The sequence below is a fragment of the Manis pentadactyla genome, chromosome 10 (assembly GCF_030020395.1).
Source record: "Manis pentadactyla isolate mManPen7 chromosome 10, mManPen7.hap1, whole genome shotgun sequence".
Classification (NCBI taxonomy): domain Eukaryota; kingdom Metazoa; phylum Chordata; class Mammalia; order Pholidota; family Manidae; genus Manis; species Manis pentadactyla.
In genome coordinates, this window is record NC_080028.1 from 34,142,099 (window position 1) to 34,155,323 (window position 13,225).

At 43.3% G+C, this 13,225-nt stretch overlaps 1 protein-coding gene across 1 annotated transcript; it reads right to left on the reverse strand.

Annotated features, from left to right (window-relative positions):
• Nucleotides 1–366: 366 nt before the first annotated feature.
• LOC130678977 (putative nuclear envelope pore membrane protein POM 121B) lies at nt 367–8,162 on the reverse strand. The gene is made up of 3 exons (XM_057486569.1): nt 7,670–8,162; nt 2,730–3,056; nt 367–974 (listed from the first exon to the last, which is right to left on the reverse strand). The coding sequence occupies exons 1-3, from the start codon at nt 8,022–8,024 to the stop codon at nt 757–759; spliced, it is 900 nt and encodes a 299-aa protein (XP_057342552.1). The 5' UTR covers nt 8,025–8,162; the 3' UTR covers nt 367–756.
• Between the last annotated feature and the right edge of the window lie 5,063 nt (nt 8,163–13,225).

Sequence of the window (13,225 nt, forward strand, 5' to 3'; positions counted from 1 at the left end):
AGGTGTTTTTATTGTATTCATATGAATGTTAAGGAATGGGTGATAGGAGTACCATCCCTAGATTTTAGATGTAAGTTTCAACCCACATGTGTAGGATAGGATTTAATTAATAATATAGCTACACTTAATAACCAAAAGACATATAGCTTGCATTTTATATAACCTGCTTAAACTTTATATAGCCTTAGACACATACCTTAGACACATATCTAAAAGTCTATATAATCTTACATGCTTAAAGTAAAAATCATAGCCTACATGCTTAACCCACATGCTGTCTTACGCCATTTTCTGTTTAGCACCTAGCATGTAGCTTACATGAATTAACTAGGGGAAAGTTAAAAATTAAATGTTAAATGGCTACTATTAGAAGAAATAATGATATTTAATTAAGGGTAATAAGCTGAAATTACGTAAACTGACAGAAAAAGGATTGTATTATTCATAATTTTAAAAAATGTTCAACATTATGTAAACCGTAAAAAGATACAAAAATAAAGACCCTGCTGCTTGATGTCAGGAGATGTTACAACTTTAATTGGGTGTTTTGTCTCCTCATTGATCTCACTCGCTGACGCTGTCCTTTCCTTCGTGACCCACACGTCAGCTGGAGCTGGACTCCGGCAGCGAGCCCATTCCAAATCTGATGTGCAAACACAGACGTGTTCTGAGGCATGCTGGCCACGTGGAAGGCAAAGGGTGTGCTCTGGCCAGCTGCACCCAGAGAGTTCTTAATCAAGCCACTCCAGAAAGGGGTCATGCCACCAGTGCTCCCACTCTGTCCTCCCCAAAGCCGAACGCCCCAGTGGTGGAGCTGCTGTGGGGGGCAGCCACGCTCATCCCAAAGCCCCCACTGTGAGAAGGGCCCACTGACACAACAGACGTGAAGGGCGATGAGGTAGTGCTGCCAAACACTGAATTACTGGTCCCACTGCTGGTGGTCTGTGTCACAGCTCCAAAGTCTGAGGTGATGGCTGCAAAAAAGGAGGAAACATGGATCATTGTCTAACCCCATACAAAAAAGTAAATTTGAAATGGATCAGACACCTGAATGTAAGTCATGAAACCATAAAACTCTTAGACAAAAACAGGCAAAAACCTCTTGGACATAAACATGAGTGACTTCTTCATGAACGTACCTCCCCAGGGAAGGGAAACAAAAGCAAAAATGAACAAATGGTACTATATCAACCTTAAAAGCTTCTGTACAGTAAAGAACACCATCAACAGAAGAAAAAGACATCCTACAGTACAGGAGAATTTATTCATAAATGACAGATCTGATAAAGGGTTGACATCCAAAATATATAAAGAGCTAACACAGCTCAACAAACAAAAAGCAAATAATGCAATTAAAACATGGGGAGAGGAGCTGAACAGACAGTTCTCCAAAGAAGAAATTCGGATGGCTGATAGACACATGAAAAGATGGGCCACATTGTTTGTCATCAGAGAAATGTAAATTAAAACCACAATGAGATATCAGCTCACACCAGTAAGGTTCGCCACCATCCAAAAGACAAACAACAACAAATGTTGGTGAGGTTGTGGAGAAAGGAAAACGCTCCTACACTGTTGGTGGGAATGTAAATTCATTCAACCATTGTGGAAAGCAATATGGAGGTTTTTCAAAAAGCTGAAAATAGAAACACCATAAGACCCAGGAATACCACTCCTAGGAATTTACTCTAAGAATGCAGCAACCCAGTTTGAAAAAGACAGATGCATCCCTATGTTTACCACAGCACTATTTACAACAGCCAAGAAATGGAAACAACCTAAGTGTCCATCAGTAGATGAATAGATAAAAAAGATGTGATACATATGCACAATGGAATATAATTCAGCCATAAAAAGAAAACAAGTCCTACCATTTGCAACAATATGGATGGAGCTAGACGGTATTATGCTCAGTGAAATCAGCCAGGCAGAGAAAGACAAGTACCAAATGATTTCACTTATCTCGGGAGTATAAGAACAAAGGAAAAAATGAAGGAATAAAACAGGAGCAGAATCACAGAACCCAAGAATGGACTAACAGTTACCAACAGGAAAGGGACTAAGGAGGATGGATGGGAAGGGAGGGATGAGGGCAGGGAAAAAGAAACGGGGCACTACGATTAGCACACATAATGTGGGGGGGCACGGGGAGGGCTCAGCTACACAGAGAAGACAAGCAGTGATTCTACAGCATCTTACTACGCTCATGGACAGTGATGTTAATGGGGTTTGTGCGGGATACTTGGTGAAGGGGAGCCAAGTAAACATACTGTTTTTTAGGTAATTGTAGATAGATACCAAAAAAAAAATTTTTTTAAAGGCCATGAATGATCTTACTTCTGCCTGTCTCTTAATGTCATTTTATCCCACTTTCCTGTTTAAACCTCTAGCCACACATGGCTCTTCTCTGCTCATGAAAATATAACATTGTCTCTGCCTTCGGGCCTTTGCTCCTGTGCCTACAACGGAGTTAGCCACAGCCAATGTCCCTGCTCCCAACTCTGGAACTGCAGCCATGACCTCAGTTTGCTATTGTCTCAGAAAGGCTGCCACTGACTAATTAAATAGCTCCTCCAGTCATGAGTTACACTGCTACCTGATGCTGTTTATGAATAACTTCTGTGATAACATCTAAATCTTCACCACAGAGTACAGCTTCGAAAGCAGAGACTGTGTCAGCACTTAAGACAGTGCCTGGCACTGCAGGCCAAGCCCATTCCGAATCTCACCTGCAAACCCAGACGTGTTCTGAGGTGTGCTGGCCACGTGGAAGGGAGTGGGTGTGCTCTGGCCAGCTGCACCCAGGGAGCTCGGTTTTAAGGCTCCCCAGAAAGGGTTCTTGAGACCAGTTCTACCACTCCGTTCTGACCCAAATACGAATGATCCAGTGGTGGAGCTCCTGTGGGGCGGAACCATGCCGACCACAAAACCCCCACTGCCAGCGGGACCTGCTGACACCCTGGACATGACGGGCGATAAGGTAGTACTGCCAAACACTGAGCTACTGGTCCCGCTGCTGGTGGTCAGGGTCATAGCAGCAAAGGCCGAGGTGATGGCTGCAAAAAAGGAGGAGACATGGATCATTGTCTAACCCAATACACAAAAGTAAATTCGAAATGGATCAAACACCTGAATGTAAGCCATGAAACCAGAAAACTCTTAGACAAAGACAGGCAAAAATCTCTTGGACATAAACATGAGTGACTTCTTCATGAACGTATCTCCCCATTGCAAGGGAAACAAAAGCAAAAATGAACAAATGGGACTATATCAAGCTTAAAAGCTTCTGTAAAGTAAAGAACACCATCAACAGAACAAAAAGACATCCTACAGTATGGGAGAATATATTCATAAAAGACAGATCTGATTAAGGGTTGACATCCAAAATATACAATGAGCTAACACAGCTCAACAAACAAAAAGCAAATATTCCAATTAAAAAATGGGCACGGGACCCCCCCTGTTCTGAGAGAAATCTTCTGCATATGTGGATGTTTTATTGCTCTTGTCTAGATTGGATTAACACATAGTCTACAGGCACACCTGATCATCTACATTTGCTCTCTTACAACACTAAACTATGTTTTCTACCTTTACCTTGCATCTACCTACCACTTCAGCATTTTATTAAAAATAAATATAATAAAGAGAGAAATGTGGTATCCACATATAAATCAAGTATAAAAATCAAACGAATATTCATATTTGAACTGATTGTTTATAGTTCATAATGCATGAGCAAAACCGAAAGTTCCTGTGATGACTGCCCTTGTACTGTTCACCATGTAACTTATTCACTATGTAAGAATTTGTTCTTCATGTAAGAACTTGTTTGTTATGCTTCAGAAGATTGGAGACTGATGAAAATTAGGCTTGGGTTGGATTAATGATTGTGCATTGAACATTGACTCCCCTATACAGAATTTTATTGTTGTTAACAACCATTTGATCAATAAATATGAGAGATGCCCACTCAAAAAAAAAAATGTACTCACTTCCAATTGTAAAATAAATAAGTAACTGGGATGTAATGTATAGCATAAGGAATATAGACAAAATATTGTAACAACTTTGTATGGTGATAGTTGCCAGCTAGAATTATCATGTATATAAATGTTGAATCACTGTGTTGTACACCTGAAACTAATGTAATACTGTGTCAACTACCCGTCAATAAAAAATACATATCTACAAAAAAAAAAAAAAAACGGGCATGGGAGCTAAACAGACAGTTCTCCAAAGAAGAAGTTCAGATGGCCAGTAGACACATGAAATCATGCATCATATCGCTTGTCATCAGAGAAATGCCAATTAAGACCACAGTGAGATATGAGCTCACACCAGGAAGGATCACCGCCATACAAAACACAAACAACAACAAATGTTGGCGAGGTTGTGGAGAAAGGGAACCCTCCTACACTGTTGGTGGGAATGTAAATTCGTTCAATCATTGTGAAAAGCAATATGGAGGTTCCTCAAAAAGGTCAAAATAGAAATACGATTTGACCCAGGAATTCCACACCAAGGAATTTACCCTAAGAATACAGTTGCCCAGTTTGAAAAAAGACAGATGCACCCCTATATTTATTGCATCACTATTCAAAACAGCCAAGAAATGGAAACAAACTAAGTGTCCATCAGTAGACAAATGGATAAAACAGATTTGGTACATATACACAATGGAATATAATTCAGCTATAAGAAAACAAATCCTACCATTTGCAACAACATGGATGGAGCTCAAGGGACTTATGATCAGTGAAATAAACGAGGCGGAGAAAGACAAGTACCAAATGATTTCACTCATCTCGGGAGTATAAGAGCAAAGGAAAAACTGAAGGAACAAAACAGCAGCAAAAACACAGAAAACAAGAATGGACTAACAGTTACCAAAGGGAAAGGGACTGAGGAGGATGAGTGGGAAGGGAGGGATAAGGGCAGGGAAAACGAAAGGGGGCATTATGATTAGCATGTATAATGCGGGGGGGCATGGGGAGGGCTAAGCTACACAGAGAAGACAAGCAGTGATTCTACAGCATGTTACTATGCTGATGGACAGTGACTCTAACGGGGTTTGTGCGGGGTAGTTGGTGAAGAGGGGAGCCAAATAAACATAATGTTCTTAAGGTAATTGTACATAGATACCAAAAAAAAAAAAAAACATTTTAAAAGGACATGAATGATCTTCCTTTCTGCCTGTCTTTTAATGTCATTTTATTCCACTTCCCTTTATAACCTCTCGCCACACCTGGCTCTTCTCTACTCATGAAAACATAAGCTCATCTCTGCCTTCGGGCTTTTGCTCCTGTGCCAGTAACGTACTCACCCCGAGCCGCTGTCCGTTGTCCCAACTCCAGAAACGCGGCCATGGCCTCAGTTTGCTATTGTCTCAGAAAGGCTGCCACTGTCTACCTAAATAGCTCCTCCAGTTTATGAGTTACACTGCTGCCTGACACTGTTCACAGATAACTTCTGTGGTAACATCTAAATCTTCACCACAGCATACGGCTCCGAAAGCAGAGACTGTATCAGCACTTAAGACAGTGCCTGGCACTGCAGCCCAAGCCCATTCCGAATCTCACCTGCAAACCCAGACGTGTTCTGAGGTGGGCTGGCCACGTGGAAGGGAGAGGGTGTGCTCTGGCCAGCTGCACCCAGGGAGTTCGGATTCAAGGCTCCCCAGAAAGGGTTCTTGAGACCAGTTCTCCCACTCCGTCCTAACCCAAAGCTGAATGTCCCAGTGGTGGAGCTGCTGTCGCGGGGCCGCCATGCTCATCCTAAAGCCCCCACTGCCAGCGGGACCTTCTCACACCCTGGACCTGGAGGGCACTGAGATGGTGCTGCCAAACCCTGTTGTACTGGTCCCGCTGCTGGTGGTCAGGGTCATAGCTGCAAAGGCCGAGGTGATGGCTGCAAAAAAAGAGGAAACATGGATCATTGTCTAACCCCATACAAAAAAGTAAATTTGAAATGGATCAGACACCTGAATGTAAGTCATGAAACCATAAAACTCTTAGACAAAAACAGGCAAAAATCTCTTGGACATAAACATGAGTGACATCTTCATGAACCTATCTCCCCAGGCAAGGGAAACAAAAGCAAAAATGAACAAATGGTACTATATCAAGCTTAAAAGCTTCTGAACAGTAAAGAACACCAACAACATAAGAAAAGGACATCCTACAGTATGGGAGAATATATTCATAAATGACAGATCTGATAAAGAGTTGACATCCAAAATATATAAAGAGCTAACACAGCTCAACAAACAAAAAGCAAATAATGCAATTAAAACGTGGGGAGGGGAGCTGAACAGACAGTTCTCCAAAGAAGAAAATTCGATGGCCAATAGACAAATGAAGAGATGCGCCACATCACTTGTCATCAGAGAAATGAAAATTAAAACCACAATGAGATATCACCTCACAACAGGAAGGATCACCGCCATCCAAAAGACAAACAACAACAAATGTTGGAGAGGTTGTGGTGAAAGGGGAACCTTACTACACTGTTGGTGGGAATGTAAATTCGTTCAACCATTGTGAAAAGCATAATGGAGGTTCCTCAAAAAGCTCAAAATAGAAATACCATTTGAACAAGGAATTCCACTCCTAGGAATTTACTCTAAGAATACAGCACCCCTATATTTTGAAAAAGACAGATGCACCCCTATGTTTATCACAGCACTATTTACAACAGCCAAGAAATGGAAACAACCTAAGTGTCCATCAGTAGATGAATGGATAAAAAAGATGTGATACATATGCACACTGGAATATTATTCAGCCATAATAAGAAAACAAGACCTACCATTTGCAACAACATGGATGGAACTACAGGGTATTGTGCTCAGTGAAATAAGCCAGGTGGAGAAATACAAGTACCAAATGATTTCACTCATCTGAGGAGTATAAGAACAAAGGAAAAACTGAAGGAACAAAACAGCAGCAGAATCACAGAATCCAAGAATGGACTAACAGTTACAAAAGGAAAGGAACTGAGGAGGATGGATGGGAACAGAGGGATAAGGGCAGAGAAAAAGAAAGGGGGCATTATGCTTAGCATGTATAACATGGGGGCACGGGGAGGGCTAGGCTACACACAGAAGATAAGTAGTGATTCTACAGCATGTTACTACGCTGATGGACAGTGACTCTGATGGAGTTTGTGTGGGTTACTTGGTGAAGGGGGAAGCCAAATAAACATAATGTTCTTAAGGTAATTGTAGATTGATAACAATTTAAAAAGTGTTTTTTAAAGGCTGTGAATGATCTTCCTTTCTGCCTGTCTCTTAATGTCATTTTATCTCACTTTCCTTTTTAAACCTGTAGCCACACCTGGCTCTTGCCTGCTCATGGAAACATAAGCTCATCTCTGCCTTTGGGCCTTTGCTCCTGTGCCTACAAGGTTCTCACCCCAGCCACTGTCCCTGCTCCCAACTCTGGAACAGTGGCCATGGACTCAGCATTCTACTGTCTCTAAAAGGCTGCCGCTGTCTACCTAAATAGCTCCTTCAGTCTTGAGTTACACTGCTACCTGGTGCTGTTTATGGATAACTTCTGTGATAACATCTAAATCTTCAACACACAGTACAGCTCCAAAAGCAGAGACTGTGTCAGCACTTAAAACAGCGATTGGCACAGCAGACTGAGCCCATTCCAAATCTCACCTGCAATCCCAGACGTGTCCTGAGGTGTGCTGGCCACGTGGATGGGAGTGGGTGTGCTCTGGCCAGCTGCACCCAGGGAGTTCTGATTCAAGGCGCCCCAGAAAGGGTTCTTGAGACCAGTTCTCCGACTCCATCCTGACCCAAATCCGAATGACCCAGTGGTGGAGTTGCTGTCGGGGGCAGCCATGCTGATCACAAAACCCCCACTGCCAGCGGGACCTGCTGACACCCTGGACGTGATGGGTGATAAAGAAGTACTGCCGACCACTGACCTACTGCTCCCACTGCTGGTGGTCAGAGTCATAGCTGCAAAGGCCGAGGTGATGGCTGCAAAAAAGAAGGAAACATGGATCATTGTCTAACCCCATACACAAAAGTAAATTTGAAATGGATCAAAGACCTGAATGTAATCCATGAAACCAGAAAACTCTTAGACAAAGACAGGCAAAAATCTCTTGGACATAAACATGAGCAACTTCTTCATGAACGTACCTCACCAGGCAAGGGAAAAAAAAAAGGAAAAAGGAACAAATGGGACTATTTCAAGTTTAAAAGCTTCTGTAAAGTAAAGAACACCATCAAAAGAATAAAAGGACATCCTACAGAATGGAAGAATATATTCATAAATGACAGATCTGATTAAGGTTCGACATAGAAAATATATAATGAGCTAACAGAGCACAACAAAAAGAAAATAATCCAATGAAAAAATGGGCATGGGAGTTAAACAGTTTTCCAAAGAAGAAATTCAGATGGCCAGTAGACACATGAAATCATGTGTAATATCGCCTGTCAACAGAGAAATGCCAATTAAGACCACAATGAGATATCAGCTCACACCAGGAAGCATCGCCGCCATACAAAACACAAACAACAACAAATATTGGCGAGGTTGTGGAGAAAGGGGAACCCTCCTACCCTGTTGGTGGGAATGTAAATTCGTTCAACCATTGTGAAAAGCAATATGGAGGTTCCTCAAAAAGGTCAAAATAGAAATACGATTTGACCAAGGAATTCCACACCAAGGAATTTACCCTAAGAATACAGTTGCCCAGTTTGAAAAAAGACAGATGCACCCCTATAGTTATCGCATCACTATTCAAAACAGCCAAGAAATGGAAACAAACTAAGTGTCCATCAGTAGACAAATGGATAAAACAGATTTGGTACATATACACAATGGAATATAATTCAGCCATAAGAAGAAAATGAATCTTACCATTTGAAACAACATGGTTGGAGCTAGGGGGGATTATGCTCAGGGAAATAAACGAGGCGGAGAAAGACAAGTACCAAGTGATTTCACTCATCTCGGGAGTATAAGAGCAAAGGAAAAACTGAAGGAACAAAACAGCAGCAGAATCACAGAACCCGAGAATGGTCTAACAGTTACCAAAGAGAAAGAGACTGAGGAGGATGGGTGGGAAGGGAGGGTAAGGGCAGGGAAAAAAAAAGGGGTCATTATGATTAGCATGTATAATGTGCGGGCGCACGGGGAGGGCTAGGCTACACACAGAAGATAAGCAATGATTCTACAGCATGTTACTATGCCGATGGGCAGTGACTCTAATGGGGACTGGGCAGGGTACATGGAGAAGGGCGGGGCCAAATAAACATAATGTTCTTACGGTAATTGTAGATTGATACCAAAAAACAAAAACAGCCATTTTAAAAATCCGTGAATGATCTCCCTTTCTGCCTGTTTCTTAATGTCATATTATCCCATCTCCTTATTTAAAACCTCTAGCCACACTGGCTCTTCTCTGCTCATGAAAATACAACTTGGTCTCTTCTTCGCGCCTATGTTCCTGTGCCTGCAAAGTCTTCAACCCCAGCTGAGGTCCCTCGTACAGACTCTGAAATTGCGGCCATGGCCTCAGTTTCCTATTGTCGCAGAAAGGCTACCGCTGAATACCTAAATAGCTCCTCCGGTTATGAGTTACACTGCTACCTGACACTATTCACAGATAACTTTTGTGATAACATCTAAATCTTCAGCACAGCATACGGCTCCGAAAGCGGAGACTGTGTCAGCACTAAAGAAGGCACCTGGCACTGCAGACCGAGCCCATTGCAAATCTCACCTGCAAACCCAGGAGTGTTCTGAGGCGTGCTGGCCACATGGAAAGCAGTTGGTGTGCTCTGGCCAGCTGCACCCAGGGAGCTCGGTTTTAAGGCTCCCCAAAAGGGGTTCTTGGGACCAGTTCTCCCACTCCGCCCTGACCCAAAGCCAAGTGCCCCGGTGGTAGGGCTGCTGTGGGGGGCAGGCACGCTTGTCCCAAAGCTCCCACTGCCAGTGGGGCCTGCTGACACCATAGATGTGAAGGGCGCTGAGATGGTGCTGCCAAACCCGGATGTACTGGTCCCACAGCTGGTGTGCTGGGTCACAGCTCCAAAGCCGGAGGTGATGGCTGCAAAAAAGGAGCAAACCTGGATCATTGTCTAACCCCATAAACGAAAGTATATTCAAAACTGATCGAACCCCCGAATGTAAGCCAAGAAACCATAAACCTCTTAGAGAAAGACAGGCGAAAATATCTTGGACATAAACAAGAGCGACTTCTTCGTGAACATATCTCTCCAGGGAAAGAATGGAAAAATGAACAAATGGGACTATGTCAAGCTAAAGAGCTTCTGTACAGGTAAGGGCACCATCAACAGAAGAAAAGGGCATCCTACAGCATGGGAGAATATATTCATAAATGACAGATCCAATAAAGGGTTGACATCCAAAATATATCAAGAGCTAACACAACTCAACAAACAAAGTGCAAATATTCCAATAAAAATGTGGGCAGGGGAGCTGAACAGGGAGTTCTCCAAAGAAGAAATTCAGGTGGCCAACAGACACATGAAAAGATGCACCACACCACTTGTCATCAGAGAAATGAAAATTAAAACCACAGTGAGATATCACCTCACACCAGTAAGGATCGCCACCATCGAAAAGACAAACCACAACAAATGTTGGCAAGGTTGTGGAGAGAGGGGAACCCTCCTACACTGTTGGTGGGAATGTAAATTCGTTCAAGCATTGTGGAAAGCAATATGGAGGTTCCTCAAAAAGCTCAAAACAGAAATACCATTTGACCCAGGAATAGCGCTCCTAGGAATTTACCCTGAGAATACAGCAGCCTAATTTTGAAAAAGACACATGTACCTCTATGTTTATCGCAGCACTACTTACAACAGCCAAGAAATGGAAACAACCTACGTGTCCAACAGTGGATGAATGTATGCAAATGGAATATAATTCAGCCATAAGAAGAAAATGAATCCTACCATTTGCAACAACATGGTTGGAGCTAGGGGGGGTATGCTCAGTGAAATAAACGAGGCGGAGAAAGACAAGTACCAAATGATTTCACTCATCTCGGGAGTATAAGAGCAAAGGAAAAACTGAAGGAACAAAACAGCAGCAGAATCACAGAACCCAAGAATGGACTAACAGTCACGAAAGAGAAAGGGACTGAGGAAGACGGGTGTGAAGGGTGGGTAAGGGCAGGGAAAAAGAAAGGGGGCATTATGACTAGCATGTATAATGTGGGGCGGCACGGGGATGGCTAGGCTACACACAGAAGACAAGCAGTGATTCTACAGCATGTTACTAAGCTGATGGACAGTGACCCTAATGGGGTTTGTGCGGGGTACTTGGTGAAGAGGGAAGCCAAATAAATACAATGCTCTTAAGGTAATTGTAGATAGATACCAAGAAAAAAAAACATTTTGAAAGGCTGTGAATGATCTTCCTTTCTGCCTGTCTCTTCATGTCAGTTTATCCCACTTTCCTTTATAACCTCTAGCCACACCTGGCTCTTCTCTGCTCACGAAAACATAAGCTCATCTCTGCCTTTGGGCCTTTGCTCCTGTGCCTGTAAAGTCCTCACCGCCCGCCGCTGCCCCTGCTCCCAAACCTGGAACTGCGGCCATGGCCTCAGTTTGCTATTGTCCCAGAAAGGCTGCCGCTGAATACCTAAATAGCTCTTCCGGTGATGAGTTACACTGCTACCTGAAGCTGTTCACAGATAACTTTGGTGATAACGTCTAAATCTTTACCACAGCATACGGCTCCGAAAGCGGAGACTGTGTCAGCACTTAAGACAGCGCCTGGCACTGCAGACCGAACCCATTCCAAAACTCACCTCCAAACCCAGGAGTGTTCTGAGGCGTGCTGGCCACATGGAAAGCAGTTGGTGTGCTCTGGCCAGCTGCACCCAGGGAGCTCGGTTTTAAGGCTCCCCAAAAGGGGTTCTTGGGACCAGTTCTCCCACTCCGCCCTGACCCAAAGCCAAGTGCCCCGGTGGTAGGGCTGCTGTGGGGGGCAGGCACGCCTGTCCCAAGTCCGCCACTGCCAGTGGGGCCTGCTGACACCATAGATGTGAAGGGCGCTGAGATGGTGCTGCCAAACCCGGATGTACTGGTCCCACAGCTGGTGGGCTGGGTCACAGCTCCAAAGCCGGAGGTGATGGCTGCCAAAAAGGAGCAAACATGGATCATTGTCTAACCCCATACACAAAAGTATATTCAACACTGATCGAAACCCCGAATGTAAGCCAAGAAACCATAAACCTCTTAGAGAAAGACAGGCGAAAATATCTTGGACATAAACAAGAGCGACTTCTTCGTGAACATATCTCTCCAGGGAAAGAAAGGAAAAATGAACAAATGGGACTATGTCAAGCTTAAGAGCTTCTGTACAGGTAAGGGCACCATCAACAGAAGAAAAGGGCATCCTACAGCATGGGAGAATATATTCATAAATGACAGATCCAATAAAGGGTTGACATCCAAAATATATCAAGAGCTAACACACCTCAACAAACAAAGTGCAAATATTCCAATAAAAATGTGGGCAGGGGAGCTGAACAGGGAGTTCTCCAAAGAAGAAATTCAGGTGGCCAACAGATACATGAAAAGATGCAACACACCACTTGTCATCAGAGAAATGAAAATTAAAACCACAGTGAGATATCACCTCACACCAGTAAGGATCGCCACCATCGAAAAGACAAACCACAACAAATGTTGGCAAGGTTGTGGAGAGAGGGGAACCCTCCTACACTGTTGGTGGGAATGTAAATTCGTTCAAGCATTGTGGAAAGCAATGTGGAGGTTCCTCAAAAAGCTCAAAACAGAAATACCATTTGACCCAGGAATAGCGCTCCTAGGAATTTACCCTGAGAATACAGCAGCCTAATTTTGAAAAAGACACATGTACCCCTATGTTTATCGCAGCACTACTTACAACAGCCAAGAAATGGAAACAACCTACGTGTCCAACAGTAGATGAATGTATGCAAATGGAATATAATTCAGCCATAAGAAGAAAATGAATTCTACCATTTGCAACAACATGGTTGGAGCTAGGGGGGGTATGCTCAGTGAAATAAACGAGGCGGAGAAAGACAAGTACCAAATGATTTCACTCATCTCGGGAGTATAAGAGCAAAGGAAAAACTGAAGGAACAAAACAGCAGCAGAATCACAGAACCCAAGAATGGACTACCAGTCACCAAAGAGAAAGGGACTGAGGAAGACGGGTGGGAAGGGAGGGTA